Raw genomic sequence first — 22,307 nt, 5'->3', positions numbered from 1 at the left:
TGTTAAGATGATTGGGTCCTCCCAGGGGCTTAGTTCAGCTTTTCATCCGAGTATGATTGGGGCCGCAGAATGAGCTAATGCAATGGTGGAACAGTACTTGCGTTGCTATGTCAACTATCAGCAAACAAACCGGGCAGGATTTCTGCTGTTTGCAGAGGTGGTGTATAACAACATAGTACACAGTAGCACTGGTTTTATTCCATTTAACCTAGCCATGGGGTTGGAGATTGTGTCAATGCTAGAATGCCTGCAGCAGCCTCCCTCCTCGAGCACCTTAACTGAATGGGTAAATTCATTCCAATGTTTTTTTTTAATTTTTATTTTTAACCAACAAAACAAAACATAACACACATACACACACAGTATATACTCCTCCCTTTTTTTAACAGCGATTATGTAACGATAATCTTCTATTATTTACATTTCCCCCCTTATTTTTCTTTAGAATATTTGTCCTTATTGCCCCGTTGTTTCTTATTTACATTTTTCTTCCTTCATATTCTACTTCTTACTAAGAATAATTCATATTATTATTATTATTATACATTATTATACACATATTTCCAGTTTTGACCTTTCCATATTTATTCTCCTCTATTATTTCTAGTCTCCAACCAGTCATACCACTTGTTCCATATTATATAGTACTCTGTGTCTTCCTTTTCTTTTATCTCTTTTGTTAATTTGTCCATCTCAGCACAGTCCAAGATTTTTCTTATCACTTTTTCCTCTGATGGTATATTCTCATTTTTGCAGCACTGTGCATATGCTATTCTTCCGCCGTTATTATATGTAAAATTAAGTACCATATTTCTTTACTATATTTTCTGTTTAAAATACCCAACAAAAAGATCTCTGGTTTCCAGTCTACGGGTTGGTCTATTATTTCTTCGATCCATTTTCTTATTGTAGTCCAGTATTTTTTCACAACTGGGCATGTCCACCATAAATGATAATATGTTCCATGTACTTTTTTACATTTCCAGCATGTTGGCGAATTGTTCTGGAACATCTTGGCAAGCTTTGCTGGTGGAAGATGCCATCTGTAAAACTTCTTCAACTGGTTTTCCTTGAATGCCGCCGACATAGTCAATTTTATATTTATTTCCCATATTTTTTCCCATTTTTCCAATTCTATATTATATCCAAAAATTTTTGCCCATCTAATCATTGTGTCTTTGACAACCTCGTCTTCCATTTTATATCTCAATAGGTATTTGTATAAATTGCTAATTAATTTTATTTCTGTTCCATGTATAATTTTATCCAATTCTTAAGGCTCTTTTTGGATTTCATATAATTTTTTGTCCTCTGTATATTTAGATTGAATTTGTGTAAATGTCCACCAGTCAATCTCTCTGCCAATATCTTGTTCCAATTCTTGTTTTGTTTTCAGATTTCCCTGTTCATTTACTAATTCCTTGTATCTAATTATCTTATTTATATCCAGTAGGTTTGGGTATTTCAGAGCTTCTGTTGGGGATAACCACATTGGAATTCTTATATAATGTTTTTGTTTTATTTTTTCCCAAGTCTGTAGCAATGCATTCCTAACTATATGTCTTTGAAATATTGTATTTTATGTTTTTCGTCCCATAGGAATGCATGCCACCCTGCTTGCAAGTCATGTCCTTCTATTGTTAAAACTCTAGTATTTTTCTGTAATGCAAATAAACCTGGTAGATGGTTAGCTTATCAATTACGTAAGAAACAGAAATCGAGGATTATAGATAAAATAATTTATAAAGGTAAAGAAGTCTCCCAACAAAATTTGATTAAAAAGTCTTTTTTAGATTTTTGTTCTAAATTATATGCTAGTGAAAGTATACAAACTTCAGATATAGAAAAATATTTACAGGGAGCACATTTTCCTAGACTTATGAGTGATCAATGTGATGGGATTAATGGTTTAATTACTTCTGAAGAGATTATTTTTGCAATTAAATAATTGAAGGTTGGTAAGACTCCAGGTACTGATGGGTTAACAGCGATTTATTACAAGACGTTATCTGAAGAAATGATAGAACTATTAAAGGTACTTTTTAATGATATTTTATCTGGAGCAGAATTACCTCCATCTTGGAGAACGGCCTTCATATTATTAATTCCAAAGGATGACCAGGATCTGTTCCAACCTAGAAATTGTAGGCCTATATCTCTTTTAAATACAGATTGTAAGATTTTTGCAAAGATACTGGCAAATAGATTAATGCAGGTTTTGAAACAATTGATTCATACTGACCAATCTGGATTTATAATGGGGAGATATATGAAAAACAATGCAAGACAAATTGTTAATTTAATAGAGTATTTGGATAAGAACAACCAAATCCCTGTTGCTTTAATATTTATAGACGCTGAGAAAGCTTTTGATCAATTAGATTGGAATTTTCTATTGAAAGTTGTAGAGGAAATGAATTTTGGAGATAAATTCTTGTCTGCTCTCAAGGCCATTTATCAACAACAATCGGCACAAATTGTAATTAATGGGGGATTAACAGACGTATTTAAAATAGGAAAAGGTACAAGACAGGGTTGTCCTTTATCCCCCTTGCTATTTGTATTAACAATGGAGATTTTACTTATTAAAATTAGAGACTCATCTAGATTAAAAGGAATAAAAATAAGTAAGATTGATTATAGGCTGAGAGCTTTTGCTGATGATTTGGTTGTGACATTATCCCATCCAACAGATTCGGTCAAAAATTTGGTGGAAATTTTAGCACAGTATGGACAGGTCTCTGGTTTTAAGGTAAATAAGAATAAAACTAAAATATTATTGAAAAATATGTCTAGGAAGGGAAAAGATTTTATAGCTGAAACAACCGGTTATGAAATAGTTAATAAGGTTAAGTATTTAGGAGTTTATATTACAACATCTAATGGAAAATTGTATAAGAATAATTATGAACGCTTATGGGTTAAAGTTCAAAAAGATTTAAATGATTGGCAAAAGTTACAACTATCGTTATTGGGGAGAATTTCAGTAGTGAAGATGAATGTTCTACCAAAGTTTCTTTTTTTGTTTCAGATGATACCCATTTTAAAGAAGGATGCTAATTTGGATGAGTGGCAGAAGGGTATTAATAAATTTATTTGGGGTGGGAAGAAATCAAGGGTAAAGTTTAAGATTTTACAAGATGCTCGAGAAAGAGGTGGACTTAAAGCACCAAATTTGAAATTATATTATGATGCGGCCACTTTAACTTTAGTAAGTGACTGGCTCAATTTAACAAATAGAGATATTCTTGTTCTTGAAGGGTGGGATTTATTATATGGTTGGCATGCATATTTAATTTTTGATAAGAAAGTAGATTTGGTCTTTAAGTCACATATTTTAAGATATGCTTTACTTCGAGTTTGGAAAAAATATTATTATAAGTTAAATTATAAAATACCTATTTGGGGGATCCCTGGACAAGCAATCCAGGGGGTTTCTAAGGGGGTGAATTTTGACAACATTTCGTATAAAGAGTTACTTATTTGGTCAGGCACTGATTGGCAGTTAAAGTCTTCTGATGTGTTAAGGCAAGAAAACATTTTACAATCGTGGTTTCAATATTTGCAAATCGTGCAGAGATGGACTTTGGATAAGAAAGTGGGAATTACTTTAGTAGATGAAAATTTGGTAATTCAGATCAAGGATCAGAAATGTGCCCATATTAAAAGAATTTATAATGAGTTAATAAAATTGGATTCAGAAACAGAGTTAGTTAAAGATTGTATGATTAAATGGGCCCAGAATATTCAAGAACCGATCTCGTTGGACTTATGGGAGGTAATTTGGACTAGAAATGTTAAATTTATGCAGGCCCAGAATTTGAGGGAAAATTTTTACAAAATGTTTTATAGATGGCATTTGGATCCCAAAAAGTTGTCCTGTATGTACCCGAACCTGCAACCTAAATGTTGGAGATGTGGTTGCTTGGATGCAACCTATTTTCATGTTTGGTGGACTTGTAAAGTTATTAAAACCTTCTGGATTATGATATGGCGGAACATTCAAAAGGTTTTTAAAAGGAAGATTAAGTTTACTCCCCAACTGTTTCTTTTGGGAATTTTTGTGGACTTTAATGTTAAAGAAACTATCTTAATGTTGAATTTAATAACAGCAGCAAGATTACTGGTGGGTCAATATTGGAAGAAGGATACTCTGCCTTCTTTAGAAGAATGGGTATTTAAGGTTTCTAATTTAGCAGAAATGGCTAAAATTTCTGCTTATTTAAAGGACCATTCACAAGAAAGATATTTTAATGTATGGAGAAGATGGATAGAATATGTTCAGAAGAAATATGGAACTACAAAGTTTCACTTATTCTATGAGTAATGATTTCGTTTATAAACTTATGATGTTAAAGTTTGAAGAGAGTTAAGGGTTTTTAAGATTTTGTTTATTGTATAATTAGTAAACTTAAATAGATTATGTTTAATATGTTTGCATAATCCTGTATTTTGCTCTGGGAAGTCAGGGGGAGGGGTGGGGGGAGGGGGGTGGGGGTGGATGGGTTGAAGTTTAAGTAGTTCAGATAAAGTAGAAATAGTCTTATTGTATATAATATTAATGTTTTAATTTTGAGAGAGGAACTGCTCGGGCATTTCCCCTGGACCGCATCAAGAGGGAGGAGAAGAAGGTGAGAAGTAAGTAGGAAGGTTGAGGTGAAGGAGGAGAGGGGGTGAGTGAAGAAAAAGAGGGAAAGAAGTAAGTTGGTTTGAGGTGGGATGCGGTTTGGGGAGGAATGGGCGGGCAAGACTGAATGTAGTGTGTATCAATTTGTTTTATTTTTTATCTGAAGTATTTGTAAGATTGTTATTATTGTAAAATTGAAAATAAAAATTTTTACAAAAAAAACCCAACCTCTAGTATTTTTCAAATCCATCCAATCTTTTAGCCAAGTTAAGCTCGATGCTTGGTAGTATATTTCCCACTCTGGTAACGCCAATCCCCCTTTATCTTTCATATCTTGTAAGAGTTTTAATTTAATCCTGGGTTTTTTCCTTTGCCATATACATTTAGTGACCAATTTATTTAATTCTTGGAGTGATGCAAAGAAAGCGTTAAACAAAGCAGCTGGAAGTCAGAAAAAACAGATGGACAAGAGATGAGTTCTCTACGGGACGCTCCGGGTAGGGGAAAAATGTATCTATCCACTAAAATGCTTCAATTTGAAACAAACTTGCAAGAAGCTAGGTCCAAAATACATAGGCCCTTTCCCTGTTGTGAAAGTTATAAACTCAGTGACAGTAGAGATCAAGCTACCTAGAATACTGGCATCCAATATTCCACTGCACACAGCCTACTGAAGCCATTTCAGGGGTCCACTATGAGGCCAGTGGGGAAGGCAGTCCCAGCGCCTTGACAAGCAGATCCTTAACTCCCGAATTCACAAAGGGAACTTACAATACCTAATCCAATGGAAGGGCTATCAAATATCTGAAGCTAGATGGGTAAAAGCTCACAATATAAAAGCACATCATTTAGTAAAAGAATTCCATACTAAATATCCCCAGAAGACGGGAACAGGGCAAGAGAAAGTTAACAAGTAATAATGTGGATTCATTTTGTTTTCCAGGTTCCCCCAACCCCCTTGCGTTAGAACGCTGCTTCTAGCTTACCTACAGTTACAAGAGGGGAGGGAAAGGTTTCGAATGCACAGGTGGTTTCTAGTAGCACGAGAGCCAAAGTTGCTGAAGATATGTTTTGGCAGATAGAGACTTTCTTCTCATAACAATCATTTGAAGACTAATTGGCAATGTGAGCTGAACTGTCAGAGAGGGGAGGAAAGGTTTTACTCCTTTAATTATCTTTTTCCTGCCATATTGCCAGAGCTGGTTTTCTTTCTACCTTGCCGGTATGCTATGCCTAATAAAGTTTTACATTAGAGACCAAAATGTCTCTGCTGTGTTTATTTGATTGGGCTTTTCAGTCGGAACCTTGACACTATATTAGTTGGAAGCCAAGGGTAAAAAATGATGAATAATCACTTTTTCATCTGACTATGCCCTGCAATAAATTATACACAAATGGGTGCCATTTCATTTTATTTTGTCAATACCTTAGATCCAGTCAAGGTACTGAAGCTATATATTAGATCCTGACTCTAGAGAAGGGGTGTTCAACCTTGGCAACTTTAAGACTTCTGGACTTCAACTCTCAGCTGCCTAGGGAATTCTGGGAGTTGAAATCCACACCCCTGCTCTAGAGATTATATCAATCATCTTCAGCCTAATGCTTCCAGAGGTATTAAGATTTCAACTTTCTTAATTCCCAGCTACTCTATGTTAAGAAAATATGGATCTTGAAATTGAAAACATCTGGAGAGGAAAGAATGCATTGGAGAGATATAGATAGATAGATAGATAGATAGATAGATAGATAGATAGATAGATAGATAGATAGATAGATAGATAGATAGATTGATTCACAAGTATAAATAATTATTTTAAAAGCTTCACTTTTTGTAATCTTGTTTATTTATGTTGCATGCCAAATACATTTGTGCATAATACATAATCATTAGTTTTTCAGTGTCCTCATTTAGGTTTTGCCCAAACAGAATTGCAAATTATTATAGTTTCTTCTTTTTAACTGGTCAGATGAATTAGTAACTTGAATGTAAAATTTGTGAAACTAACTAAGATGTTTCATTTGTTTAAGCTAAATCAGCAGAATGCAGGATATTTTGTGGACTTCAGGCAAATCCACAAATGAAGGGGTGTGTAATAATATGTTTAAGGAAACTGAAAGTTAATAATTTGTTGCTTATAAAACTGTGTTTTCAGGGAACATCAACAGAAGCAAAGAGGCAAACTGAAAAATCCAGGAAAGATGAAGAGCTTATTTCCTCTGTTGCAAAATCAGATGAAAGTAGCTGCAATTTGAGGTAAACAAGGGAATTTTTCTTCAAGTCTTAATAGCATATATTGCAGAAAATGCTTAGTCAGATATTTTCTGGGAAGAACAGAAGCTGTTGAACAAATCTAATTTTAATATTCCTCATTTTGTAAAATATGTGCTTCCAAAAGAGAACAAATGTTAAAAATTAAGTATATATATAATATTTTGATGCTATAGAAATATTTAAATAATTGTGTTGTTACTAGTTTTTCTTACTAAAATTAAGCTGAATAATTTCTGTCAAAATTAAATAACCGCTCTCAAATCTATTTTTTATGGAGAAGTTAAGCATATATTGTAAATCAGCGGCACTTGAAAGTATTTAGATTTTCTGAGGAGCTCCCTTTTATGTAGTAATGTATTTCTAAGTTGTTATTGCTATTGCTTGGTTTGAATAGTATGTTAAATTTCTGCTGGCTAAAAACAGAAGTGGAAACTTTCAATGTTCTCCTTGTGGCCTGCCAGAGAAGGGGAAAGAAAAAAGTAGGGTTGCACAGAACAACATGGCTGAGATTTATTCAGCCAAATTAAGCTTCTCTGTGTTTGAACTTGCCAACCAGCATGGAATCAAAAGAGAAGCATGTCAGTGTGCATCACATTACTTTTGTAAAGCTTAATAATCAAACTTGACAAACAAGATAACAAACATAAAAAGATTCTGAGAATGGATGGCTAAATTATAAAAAGAGAAATATATAATTGAAGGTTCTACTGTATTGCAATAAATATACAATTGCATGGATGAAAGTAGGGTAGGATCTTACTGGCTTCTCTTTTACATTATTATAGTAGTGTTTTGTGTTTTAGTACAGTTCATAATCAATAAGCATAAGAAAGTTTTTTTTAAAGATGTGAGCATGATGCAAATGTTGAATATAGCATTGCAAATGGGACAGAAGCACTTATTTAAAAAGTATTTATCTAAGAACTTGCACCCTTGCACACTTTATAAAAGTTGAAAGTTTTCCTTTCCCGTACAATTAAAAAGCATAGTAATGCCAAATCTAAGCACAAGAAGCATTGTAACAAATCAGCTTTGTGGAAGAATATTTTAATTGTTATTGTTAATATTCCACAAATATAGGTAGTCCTTGATTTATGTTCACAACTGGGACCAAAATTTCCATTGCTAAGCAAGGCAGTTAAGTGAGCTATACATCTTTTTACAACATTTTTTTTTGCCATGGTTATAAAGCAGATCACTGCAAGTCATTAAGCAAAACCAGCTTCCCCCATTGACTTTGCTTGTTGAAAAGGTCACAAATGACATTCACATGACCCCAGAATACTGCAACTATTGTAAACACATGACAATTGCCAAGCACCCTAATTTTGATTATGGCTGCAATAGTTGCAAGTGTGAAAAACAGTTTTAATTTTTTTTTCAGTACCATTGTATCTTTGAATGGTCATTAAATGAATAGTTGTATGAAGAAATATTTTATTTTATTTTTTGTAGAAATACTTATAATTTTAAATTCTGATAGTAAAGACAGTTAAGAATAGATGACAATACAGTGTTTGTATGTGGCTTCCGATGAGGTAATGGTCTCCTTTGAGCTAGTATCCCAGCTTGCATCCATCCCCCCCCCAATCTAGCATATGAAGTAATAGATAAAAACTAGGAGAAGAATACAGATCAGAACAATCTAACCAGGACACAAATCATGAAGCTACTCCAATACCGCCAACATACCTTCTTCAAAGGGAAAATGTATGAGCAAATAAAAGGGAGTTATTGCACAAACGGTCCTGCCTCAGTTAAACCTCCCAAGAAAGCAGAACTCTTGAAACTTGCATTGTTTCAACAGGAACTTTTATTGGAAGGTATTGACAGCAGGAAAGTAAGGCAGGATCTGAGGATTTCCCACGCAAACCAATAGATTAAAAGAACCCAGTCAAACCCCACCCTAACAGTCCATTCGGCCAGTTCAAACAGAACCAATCCATAGGTGTCAAATTGTGTTTTTTTTAATTGAAAAGTTTTATACAAGTTTTTAACAATATCCCCCCCTAAAATAACCCCCTCCCTCCCCCCTCACTTCCCAGAGATGGTTACAGGGTTACAAATAAACAAACAAATTCTAAATAAACTTATCCAACTATACAAATAACAAAATCAATAATGTACTTTAACTCAAATACAAAACAAATTTAAGCAAATTGTTGTGGAAAAGAACCAATAAGGCGCCGCTCTTAAGGTTGTCAGGTCTCTCCGCGGCTTCTCTCCACCTGGAGATAAGGCAGATGGCCGGAGGAACATTCCATTCTCACCCCAAGAAAGATACCTCAAAGAAGAAAGAACAAAGCAAAGATAATACACTGCAAATACCCATAGGTCCCCTCCCCCCACTAGAATGACAGAACCTGAAAATGAGGAGGAAGAAGAATAGGGAAGGGAAGAATAGGGGTTCTTACATGCCATCCCTCTTAAAAAAAATGAAAGATCCACCTGGAGAAAGACAAAATAATAACAGGGAGATAAAAGGAAACACAAGGGTTAGTCACATTTGTCAGGGTAGCAAGTGTGGAACTTCTTAAATAACTTAGGGGCCCTCAAATGTTTTTTATTCACCCACTCATTCTGGGTGGCTGGGAGGTCTTTCCACACCACCAAATATTGGGTTGACCCATGGTGTTTTCTGGAGTCTAAAATCTCTTTAACTTCAAAGTGTTGCTCTCCTTCCACCTTAATAGGCTGTGGTGGGGAATATGCAGTTGGCCTTAAGGGTGAACTCAATTCCGGCTTTAGTAAACTACAGTAAAACACCAGATGAACCTGTCTTACGGTTTTGGGGAGTTCCAACTTGACTGTGACTGGGTTAATGATGCGTTTGATGGGAAAAGGTCCCACAAACTTCAACCCTAACTTCTTTGAAGGTTGTAAAGATTTCAAAAACCTTGTGGAGAGATATACCTTATCCCCCAGCTGAAAGGCTTTGGCTCTACCCGTTTCTTTTCTGCCTGTACTTTATAAGCTTCTCTAGCCTCGTCTAACATTTTTTTAGCTAATGGCCACGTATTCTGTAATTGCATGATCCACTCCTTCAGGGAAGGGATGGTGGGTTCGTTGGCTGGCAATTCAGGCATCGGGTTGAAACTCTGTCCTCTAATGACCTGGAACGGGGTGTAGCCAGTACTAGAATGCACTGCATTGTTGTACACCACCTCAAAGAAAGGAAGTAGGTCAGTCCAGTTATCTTGTTGGTAGTTTATAAAGCATCTCAGGTATTTTTCTAGTACTGAGTTCATTCTGTCCCCCCCCCCATTTGTTTGAGGATGATGACTAGATGACAGCCCCTGGTCGGTACCTAGTAGACACAAAAAAGCTTTCCAAAACTCTGAGGTGAATTATACCCCTCTGTCTGATATGTGCTGTGGGGTTCCATGCAGCCAGTAGATCTGCTACACAAACAGTTTAGCCAAGGCATTTGCAGTTGGGATTTTTTGGCACAGTATAAAGTGGGCCTGTTTGGAGAACAAGTCTGTCATTACCCAAATAACAATATTTCCAGCGCTCTCTGGTAGCTCCACGATAAAGTCCATAGAAATCTCTCTCCAGGGTGCTGAAGGGCTTACTACCACCTGTAAAAGGCCAGGCATTTCCCCTTGTCTTCGCTTGGCTGCTGCACAGATGAGGCAACTAGCCACACAGCTTTCAATGTCCTTCTTTAGGGATGGCCACCAAAATTGTCTCTTTAACTGGTGGAGGGTTTTCATGAAGCCAAAGTGTCCAGCTAACTTTGAATCATGGCAAAGTTGCATGAATTTTAATCTCTGAGTTGCAGGTATATATAATTTTCCCTCTCCCGTGGCAGTTCGTTATTCACTGAACAGAGATTTTTGTGGCTAAGGAACCACTCGTCCTTCTCCAGTGCTGGTCTGACTTCCGCGCCTACTGTGCTGTCCAGGAGGAGCAGACTCTTTGCTTGTGTTCTCATGGTGACGGGAGCAGCTAGTTGTTTCGTGGATAACAGTGGCTTGACTACTTCAGCTTTTGCGCTATTGTATTGTAGCATCCTTAGCAGGGCATCTGCTAAGAAATCCCCCCCCCCCAGGCAAATACCAGATGGTGAAATTGAATTGATGGAAATGTTGTGACCACCAAGCTTGCTTGGGGGACAGTTTCCTATGCGCTTTTAATCCTTCAAGATTTTTGTGATCAGTCCACACTTGAAAAGGGATTTTGTTCCCTTCCAGGAAGTGTCTCCAAGTGAGGAGGGCCCAGCACATGGCATATTCTTCCTTTTCCTACACTATCCATCTTTGTTCGGTCTTTGTGAGTTTCCTCAAGGTGTAGGTGCAAGGTTGCAACTGGCCTTCCTGATTTTCTTTGAATAACACCACTCCCGCCACTATGTCGCTGGCATCAGCCTGAATGACAAATGGCTTCTCTGAATCCAGATATTTAAGCACCGGCTTGGCAGAGAAAAGCCTTTTTCATTTTTCAAATGCCACCTGGCATTCCATAGTCCATTTCAGTGGCTGGGTGGGTTTTGGCTTGTCCTCCCCTTCATTTTTAACAAATTTGTAATGGGGAGTGCAACTTGCGCAAAAGAGGGGATGAATTGCTGATAGAAGTTAGAGAAACCCAGGAAACTTTGCAGCTGCCTCCTGGTCCGCTGTGGCACCCACTCCAGCACAGCCCACACTTTCTCTAAATCTATTTCCACCCACTCATGGGAAAGACGGTAACCCAGATAGTCGATTTTTTTCCTTGTGGAACTCGCATTTTGAGAGTTTGGCGTAGAGCTGACTGCACAGAACTTATTCAGAACTGCCCTGACTAATCTGACATGTTCATCTTTCATTTTGGTATAAATTAGGATATCACCAAGTACACCAAACCCCCCTTTTACAGGTGCTCATGAAGGACCTCATTTATCAGCTACATAAAGACAGCTGGCACCCCTTGCAGCCTGAACGGGAGCCCTTTGAATTGGAAACATCCTAAGGGACAGTTAAATGCAGTCTTCTATTCATCCCCCTTTTTGATTCTAATCCGGTAGTATGCTTCTTGTAAGTCCAGTTTAGAGAAAATCTTTCCCTTTGAGAGATGGGCTAGCACGTCTTTCATGAATGGCAAGGGGTAGATGTTGTTCACACATACTGCGTTCAAAGATCTATAATCCACGCAGAGGCAAAGAGACCTGTCTTTCTTTTTGTGAAACAGTACTGGAAAGGCCATCTTTGGTCTTGCCACCTGAATGAAGCCTCGTGACAAATTTTTATCTATGAGCTTTTGCAGTTCCTCTAACTACTGGGGAGTCATTGAGTAGAGTTTAGGCTTGGGCAGCTTAGCCTCCGGGATGATTTCAATGACGCAATCTGTGAGACGATGAGGGGGATCAACTCATCCGCTCTTTGCTGAGCACTTCAGCTAGATTCTTTGGGCATGCCCTCTAATCCCTGATCACCACTACTTCTTGAATGTGGGCTTTCCTTTTGGGAACCTGTCCTCCAATTCACCCTCAGGTTCCACTTCCTTCTCCCTGGTCTCTGATTTGTCGGCTGAGCTGGAGGAGTCAAAAGCCTTCAGGGGGGACCTCCAACCAGCGCTCACTCTTTCCCTTATCACCGCCATGATTAGACATCACTTGCACCGTCCCCACAATAGGGTATTTTTTCCCTCCAGGTTGGCTACTATGCAAATCCTGCCTAATGTAAGGAGCTGCCTCAGTTAAACCTCCCAAGAAAGCAGAACTCTTGAAACTTGCACTGATTCAACAGGAACTTTTATCGGAAGGTATTGACAGCAGGAAAGTAAGGCAGGATCTGAGGATTTTCCGTGCAAAATGATAGATTAAAAAAACCCAGTCAAACCCCACCCCAACAGTCCATTCGGCCAATTCAAACAGAACCAATCCATAGGTGTCAAATTGTTGTGGAAAAGAACCAATAAGGCGCCACTCTCAAAGTTGTCAGGTCTCTCTGTGGCTTATTCCCTCTGCCTGGAGATAAGGCAGATGGCCGGAGGCACATTCTATTCTCACCCCAAGAAAGATACTTCAAAGAAGAAGGAACAAAGCAAAGGAAATACACTGCAAATACCCATAGGGCTCCCCCCATTAGAAAGGCAGAACCCAAAAATGAGGAGGAAGAATAGGGAAGGGAAGAAATAGGGGTTCTGACACATGGACTAGAACACTGTGCATTTCAAAATTAAACACCTAAACATTGGTGCTGCTATGTGGACGACACGTTTCTCATCATCAAAAGAAATGCACTGAAAGACTTTCATATGCTATTGAACTCCATCTTCCAAGACATACAATTCATAATGGAGGAAGAAATGTCTAGATAATTACCATTTTTAGATGTGCTCGTCAGCAGTCAGGAAGATGGAAGCCTAAAAACCACAGTTTATCGTAAGACCACCAACACTCTATGCATTCTTAGTTTCAACAGTAACCAACCACTGTTTTACAAAAAGATCTGCGTCAGAACACTATATGGCAGAATGAGAACCCATTGTAGTACCCAGCAAGCTAAACAACTGGAGAGAAGATACCTTCATGAACAATTCAAGCATAATGGGTACCCACAAGTATTTATTACAAGATGGCTGCACAAAATGCAAAGAAAAGAAAAGAAAAGAAAAAGGTAAAAGACCAACACCCTGCCATACTGTCAGAACCCGTTTCTTTAGTGGGAGGGGGAACTTTAGCTGGTTTAGTCTTTTCTTTTCCCTTTTGAGGGTTCTGCCATTCTCCTGGGGGGAGGGGGAAGCTTGAGGGAATTGTTTTGTATCTTTTTCTTTCACTTAGCTGCTACAATGTATCCTCTCCACTTCCTCTATCTGCTTGCTCTTTGAACTGATTCCCCCTTGACACCAACCTGGGGTGAGAAGGAATGTCCCTCTGGCCATCTGGCTTATCTCTCGCCACGGAAGGGAAGGTGCAAAGACCCATCAATATCTTCACAAGCATGGGAAAGGACCCCGTTATCAGCTCCTTTCCCACAGCGGAATTAACACCTGGGGATTGGACCATTCAAACTGACCAGATGAACTATTGGGGTGGGGTTATGCTTGGGACTCTTTTAAACTATAGATCTGAGTGGGAAACCCTCAGATCCTGCCTATCATGCCTGCTATCAGCTTCTCCTAATAAAAGTTCCTTTTGGAAAGAAACTGTTCCAAGAGTCCTGCTTTCTTGGGAAGGGGTTTGAAGTGGGTCCCTACACATATATCAAAAACATTTCAGAAGCAGTAGAATGCAGCTTCTGAGATCTGCAAGTGGCAATTGCACACTGCCCAGAGATTACCATATAAGGACCAATTATACGTTGTAAAGATCGCTTGGAGGTGGGAGATGCTTCCAATGTAATCTACTGGATTCCCTGCATGGATTGTCCCTGTGACTATGTAGGACAAACGGGGAGGAAGCTAACCACCTGATTGCAAGAACACAAGTGAGCAGTCAGACAAGGAGACCTGAACTCATTGGTCTGAACTCGTTGCAATGAACAAGGACACACATTTAATTTTAGCAGCTACTAAGATCATTGGCCATGCAGGTACAAAGATAGCTAGGGAAATGATTCAAGCCTGGGAAATGGGCCCCTTGTCAGTTAACAAGAGTGCTGATTTACCACCAGCTTATCAAGTACTTAGGAGCCAAGGGCTTGGCAGCACAAGGAAACAACACCCAATTGCTAGCCATCAACACTTCAATCAACCAATAGGAAGCAGCACATAAATATGACTCACAGAATAGCCCAAAGCACATATTCCAGTAGAGAGAAGTTCCCTGAAAATGGGCTCCAGCGTGAGTCTGAAAGCTCAGAAGAGCAAATCTCTGGTCCTGGTGACCAATCCAGATTCAACTTTTCATCATTATCTTGGGACATATATATTTGCCTTCCTGTTAAAAGATTCCTTATACTGCCATTAAAATCTGTGGATTGGGCAGCATTGGGATAAAAATATTACATTTGAAAACCAGAATATATTTATGGAACTGGAGTATTGAGAGGTTTAAAAAAGAACACAATACGGACTTCCGGTGGTGATCGCCGCGCCAATGGCGGCTTTTTTTAGCCATCCGTCTCGGGAATGCGTTAAAGCCAGCAAAGACAGCAATCATCAGCTGTTTTCAGGCTTGTAACCTTTCTTCCCGGGAGAAGGGAAGAAGGTGAGTTTTTCCAGATAGAGGTCGAGTTCCTCTAGTCTCCCCAAAATTTTCTTTTGGGAGACAAAGGGTGAGAACTCCCTCAGAGGCTGGATCATCTCCGCATCCCTGGACGCCTTTGTTCTTCGGAACGAAGCTAGACACTGCTTCCACATCTACTGCTTAAAGGGAATTGTGAGTAAAATCTAAAGCAGACGGAGCTGTTCAGGAGGAGCAGAATTGTGATACTTTGGAACTTTAACTCAAAAAAGAATTAATATCTTCTCCACTTATTATTTTAATAAAAGGAGGGGGGAAAATGGCAGAGGAATCCCATTTCTCTGTCTGAAAGGACACTGTTAAGAAAGACTATACCATTAAAGGTACTTTTTAATGATATTTTATCTGGAGCAGAATTACCTCCATCTTGGAGAACGGCCTTCATATCATTAATTCCGAAGGATGACCAGGATCTGTCCCAACCTAGAAATTATAGGCCTATATCTCTTTTAAATACAGATTATAAGATTTTTGCAAAGATATTGGCAAATAGATTAATGCAGGTTTTGAAACAATTGATTCATACTGACCAATCTGGATTTATAATGGGGAGATATATGAAAAACAATGTAAGACAAATTGTTAATTTAATAGAGTATTTGGATAAGAACAACCAAATCCCTGCTGCTTTACTATTTATAGATGCTGAGAAAGCTTTTGATCAATTAGATTGGAATTTTCTATTGAAAGGACTGAAGTATAAAAATCTTTTGCTTGAGCAGCAGTATTAAGTCTATAACATATCCCCAGGTAGTTCACCACCATTCCAATCGGAACATCCCATCTAAACGAAATTCGTCTCTTTTTAAGTTCATGTGCTAAGAAAACAAAGTCCTTTCTTCTTCTTAAAATTTTGGGTGGGATCTCCTTTAAGATTATAACGTCTTGTGAAGCAATTTGAAATCTCTTCTTATAAAAAGCTTGTATGATTTCATTGCGTAAAGATCTTTTTCCAAAATAAATTACCACATCTCTTGGCAAATTCTTTTGCACTGCCACCACGGAGTTAACTCTAAATAATTTTTCAATTTCACTAAATATTTCCTCCTTTCTTTTATTCAAAATCACGGCAAAGTCCTTTGCAACCATCTCTTTCAGATCTCCTTGCAAAGACTCTCCCAAGCCTCTTATTCTTAAGGCATATTCCATTTGATCATATTGAAGCATAAGAATCTCATTTTCCATTTCTTTTTCCATACTTTCAATTTTTCCCTCCATTAATTCCACTTTTTCAACTACTTCTTCCACACGGGAATTCAACTTTTCAAGAACAGAAGCAACTCCTTTTAAAGCCAAAACTATATCTTGCCTCAAAGTCTTATTATTTTCCTCTAAAATCTTTTTCATTTCTGCCCTAATTTGAATTATAACATTTCCCATCATATCTTGCAAATCCTTCACAATTGTTAGCTGGGCCACAGAAGAGGGTGGAACTATTGATTTAGGAGCTGTAGAGGTTCCTGAGCGCTTTGGAGCCATCTTAAAAAAAAAACTTACTCTTTCTTAAAAGTTACAAAAATTCCTTCAAAAAAAAATCAAAACTCCCTCAAAAGAAAAATCATTATGATAAAAAGAAAAAAGGGAGTTAAAAAAAAGGGAGTTAAAATATCCATTCCAATCATTAAAAAGAAAAGGAAAGAAAAGGGGGAGAAGAAACATCAAAAAGCCTGCCTTTTAAAAGTCTTAAACACCAAAAAGCCAGACTGTTAAAAATACAAAAAACAAAACTAAAAAGTTAAATAACAAAAATAATAATGCTTCTAAAATCCATCCAGTCATTAAAAAGGCAAAAAAAGGAAGAAACCGATCGCCGTTCTAACTTCCCAAAAAAACAAAAACAAAAAAAAACGCCGGAAAGTCTGCCGATCGCCATTTTACTTTCCCTTTCAGCTCAAAGTAAAAAGTAAAAGGAGAGAATATAAACATGAAAATAAATCTTTAAACTTAAAATGCATATAAAGTCAAAGAAAGCAAAAAAATAAATCCTCTAATCAACTCTGTCCACTTCTAAAAAAACCTCACCAGATCACTTTAAGCGCGGAGGTGTTTGCAACGGCTTGTTTTGTCCCTAGGGACAAAAGCAGCTGGGAAGCGGAGACAGTCTGAACTCCGTGGGAGCACTCTGTCACCCCCCCCCCCAAAAAAAAGAATGGGGGTACATAAGAGGCTCTACCACTATTCAGACAACCCTCTACCCCCCCCTCTTTGCCCAGTAGGGGGATTTTGAACTGCTGAACAGCTGATGTCTGCTGTTCATAGCGGTTCATTACACTTACCCAGGAGGATGGCTACAAAGTAGCCGCCATCGCCGTGCAGATCCACCGGAAGTCGGATAGGATTTCTTATAAGGAATTACTTAGTTTGGTAGGGAAGGATTGGCAACTAAAGTCTTTAACTGAGCTGAAGCAAGAAAATATTGTACACTCTTGGTTTCAGTATAATCAATTGTTAGTTAGGTGGTTTAGATCAAAAGGTTGGCATTACCTTAGAGGATGTGAATTTGGTAAAACAGATTAAAGATCAAACTTGAGCCCATATAAAGAGAATTTATAATGTTTTAATAGAATTGGATTCTGAAATGGAGTTAGTTAAAGATTGTATGGTTAAATGGGCTCAAAATATTCAAGAGCCGATTTTATTGGATACATGGGAGACAATTTGGGTTAGAAATGTAAAATTTACCCAAGCGCAAAATTTAAGAGAAAATTTTTATAAAATGTTTTATAGATGGCATTTGGATCCCCAAAAGTTGTCCCGCATGTATCCCAATTTACAGCCCAAATGTTGGAGATGTGGAAGTTTAGATGCAACCTATTTTCATATTTGGTGGACTTGTAGAGATATAAAAGCTTTTTGGATTAAGATTTGGTGGAATATTCAAAAGATTTTTAAGAGAAAGATAAAGTTTACTCCACAATTATTTTTGTTGGGTATTATGGTTGATTTTGATGTTAAAGAAATCAATTTGATGCTGAATCTTATAACAGCTGCAAGATTATTGGTGGGGCAATATTGGAAGAAAAATTATTTGCCTACTATGGAAAATGGATACTTATGGTGTCTAATTTAGCAGAAATGGCGAAAATCTCCGCCTATTTGAAGGACCATTCACAAGAAAAATATATTTCGGTTTGGAGAAGATGGATTGATTATATTCAAAAGAAATATGAGACTGAAAAGTATTATCTTGCTTATGAGTAGATTTTAGATTATTATTAATAGTTTAATATGGTTGAATTTATATTATTTTTAGTGTTATGGTTTAATTATATTTTTATTTTTGTTTTTAATTACTTAACATTTGTTTTGAAAAGGAGTTAAAGTATGTTATAGATTGATTGATAGTATAGTTGGGTAATGTTAGTTAGATTATGATTGTTTATTTCTTACCCTGTAATCAGCTCTGGGAAGTGGGGGAGGGGGGAAGGGGTGGGAGGGGTCTGGGTTATATTGTATTAAATTTGTAAAACTTTTAATAAAATAAAAGAACACAATACTTCAAAACCTAAAGCCTTAGCACCCCAGGTCAAGAATTTCTGATGAAATAAAAAAATGCAAAAGCAAAAACAAGCCACTTGCCTGTCATACAGATGACCAAAGCCATCTGTATGACAGACAGTGAGTCAGAGTTTGGAGCAGATTTCATTTTTCTGCTTGCTGGGTTGCATTTACAAGGATGGAATCTTCATGAAACAAAATGAATAGAAGCTAATGTTTATATATTGCAGTAATTTAACACAATTTGATAAATAGAAAAGATTTCTCTGGTAGGAGCTTGATTTCATTTGCTTTCAGTGAAAAGGGTCTCCTTTATATAATATGTGTTTGTTCTTATTCCTGCAGTACTGATCATGACTTTGTACAGATATCTTCACTCTGAAATTAACTGAAACTCATCCTTATTTATTAATACATTGATTGAATTTATATACCAGCCATCCTGATATCCAATGTAACACAGGTGGTATTTTTTTAAAAGTTTTTTATTTATAAAACAGTTAAAACAAGGATGGACATAATGTAACATTCCAGTATATATATTCCTAACAATTTGTTCCTCATCATACATATAATTCTTAATCTCTATATATACATATTTTTCTATACAATACAGTCTCTAATTTGTTTCTCTGTATACTGACATAGAGTTTTATATATCTCTAGCTTAACACTAACTTAAAACCCGAACAGTTCTCCTTGATTCACACCAACAATAGAATTTGTCCCAGATTTCAAAGTAATCTGACTCTGTCTTGTCCTTCATTTCCATTGTGAGACTATCCATATCAGCACACGATAAGATTTTATATAAAATCTCTTCTTCTGTTGGAATTTCTTTATTCCTCCAGTTTTGTGCATATGCCAATCTAGCAGCCGTGAGAATATGTAGATCAAGTACAATATCCCTTTGTTGTATTTCTGCATAGTTATGCCTAGTAGGAAGAGTTCTGGTTTTAGCTCTACCTCTATCATTAGTATTTCTTCCAGCCAGTTTTTAACCTTGTTCCAAAAGTCATGGGCTTTTGAGCACTCCCACCACATGTGGTAATATGTCCCTCTTGCCAATTTACATTTCCAGCACGGTAAAACAGGTGATATTGAAGCACTTTCCTTAAATATTTTCATGTAATACCACAGTGGGTAAAGCACTGCATGAGGATTTAATGCTTTTGGTTCTTCTGATCCTTTTTTTAACTATTGTAATGACTGAGGAACTGTTTCATTTCAGCAACATACATGGTGCTTTTTATGCAATTGACCAAGGCGGTTGCTTCAGAAAGTTGGGAATTGGGACCACAATCTTAAATGGTTCTACTCTGTAATGAAATGCATTAGTGGCCTTGAGGAAAGAGAAGAAGAGATACTGCATAAGAAACAATCAGAAAAGAGTGGTAGGAAGCCACAATTGATTAACAGTCACAGAAAGAAACTGAGAAAGAACTCATTCTAATGGAGCAGGCAGTTAAATGTGGCTGATGGGAAGTTTGTACTTTCACATTTGCCCGATTATATTAATATACTTACAATAAAGTGGAATTGGTTCATCTAGTCCTGTTAGTTGCCTGATTATCTGGAAGGCTGGCACACTCCTTCTTTAGCACTTGGTTCCAGTTGGTATTAGTGAGAGAAAAATTGGCTTTAGTGACCTGTTACTTCTAGAATGGAGTTTGGTTTTATATCTCCTACTATTCAACATCTATATAAAGCCACTGAGAGATAATCCATCAGTTTAGTTTGCAGTGTTATCAGTATGTGATGATTATACATTGTTATCCTAGGTCCACAATTATAATATTGTCAAAATCTTTCTCTAACATGCACAGTATAAAAGGGAAAAAGAAACTGAAAAGAAACTTGCTGAATTTGAACCCAGACAATATATTGTTGCTGTTTATTCATCAAAAATGACTGTCAGCTTCAGTATCCAAGGGATAGGATTGTCCTGAGGGTCCATGACTTGGTGATGATGATGATAGACATGATTTCCTTCTGTTATATGGATAGTTTATATTTTTATTATTGTGAATGTTGTCTTGTATGTCACAGGTATGTTATGATTTCAGAAAGTGAAATATTTAATAAAGTAATTTAATAAATATGCATTTTTGATTTAGAAATTAAATGTGCAGAATCTATTTAGGAAAGCATTTTTATATTTAATTTGTAAGAATGTATTTACTATTAGATTTACATTCCACTTTTATTTTGTACAACTCAAGGCTGTATATACAGTTCTTTCTATTCCCTATTTTTCCCAAAACAATCCTATTGTTGGGCTGACAAAGTGACTGGGCCAAAGTCACCCAGTTAGCTAAGGAAGGTCTAGAACTCAAAATCTTTAGGTTTCTGGTTGAGCAAAAAAATATTCTTATCTGTTTTTGCTATTGGGCACAACATTGTCTAGACCTTTGTAATTGACAACAGCATATATTTATAAAGCTTGAGTGTCATATTTTACAAATGGCAAAACAAAATTTAGACACACTCAGAGAAATAACCATGTTGACCAGTATTTTGCTGCAATCAGACAAGTTTGTAATAAGGGCAATATAACAAAACATGGGTTAATATTTCAGGAACTCCTTTACCACTGGGACAAATTCTTTATTTGGATATCCTGTCATTCCCCCTCAAGAATAGTTGCTGGAAGAGCATTAAATCTTGCTAGAATGCAGGACCCTTCTGAATTTGGGGATATTTGATTGAAATATCTAGCCATCTTGAATAAAGGTGAGCAACTACCATCTTTGCATATGGTAGCTAGATCTGATTTTCTTCCAAATCCTTGGCTGTTTACAGACTGCTTCTGTGTACTCTTCAGGATTGTATTGGGTGATAAACTAATTAGGTGCATAGAAAAAGTTTTGATGGAATTCAAAGCAATGCTCCTAGGATTCAAGACTTGTCTGTGACCAAGGCAATAGCTACATCCAAATCTGCTTAACCTCAGTAAATGTTACATTGCATATTTTCAGATTAGATCAATACCAAACTGGTATTAAATATATTTCTGCAGAGCAGGAATGAGGAGGGAGAAAAATGTGCATGTGCCTATATCTATCAGAAGGATGACTGGTACTGCATGGAGCAAAAATGTACAGTATTTGTAGGATTGCTTAAAAGTATTTCTGGATTATGATTGAAAATCTTAATACTGTTTAATGAACATGAAAATAAATCTACCTTAGAAAATTTATAGTATACTGCAAGAGCAAGAGAGTTAGAAAACTGTTTTAAATAGATTTTATAAATCCAAATTTTATTTCTTTGGCACTTTAGACTGTCTCTTGGATTATTCCTCTGTTCACTTCATTAGTCTTTATTTTTATAATGTGGTGTATTTTATATCAACTTGTTCATTTTTCTGTTTTTCCTTGTCTACATTTAAAATCCTTATTCAGCAGCTTACTATTGATATATAATTTCTTCTGTGTTTTACTGATTTTAAATGATATTAAAGATATTCTGCAAATAACTGTTGAATATTTGGTCTCCAAAAAGTAGAAGAGATAAGCAAGTATTTTGGATCTGTTTTCTGAGCTCTGGATGTAATTATTTCAAATGTGATTATCTTCTCTTTCGTTCTGAATGAATTGAAGAACAGTCCTATCACATTTGCCCACACAAGAATATAATAGTTATGGTCTGCAAAATTCATATATCTGTTTCCATTTAGCTAGAAGTAGACTTTAAAGTAAATATGCTGTCCAGCAAAAAACCTGTAGCTTTGTACATTGTCT

General features: G+C 36.7%; 1 protein-coding gene across 1 annotated transcript in view; it reads left to right on the top strand.

Moving 5' to 3' along the window:
- LOC120314877 (protein Shroom2-like) overlaps nt 1-22,307 on the top strand; it is a 306,437-nt gene that overhangs the window by 236,999 nt on the left and 47,131 nt on the right. Inside the window, 1 exon segment of the mRNA XM_039358413.1 lies at nt 6,781-6,881. Within this exon segment, the coding sequence (XP_039214347.1) occupies nt 6,781-6,881 (101 nt within the window).

Source organism: Crotalus tigris, unplaced genomic scaffold (genome assembly GCF_016545835.1).
Source record: "Crotalus tigris isolate CLP2741 ecotype Arizona unplaced genomic scaffold, ASM1654583v1 scf7180000019016.1132606, whole genome shotgun sequence".
Taxonomy (NCBI): Eukaryota; Metazoa; Chordata; class Lepidosauria; order Squamata; family Viperidae; genus Crotalus; species Crotalus tigris.
Note: the sequence above shows the minus strand (reverse complement) of the source record. Positions and strands in the feature narration are given on the sequence as shown.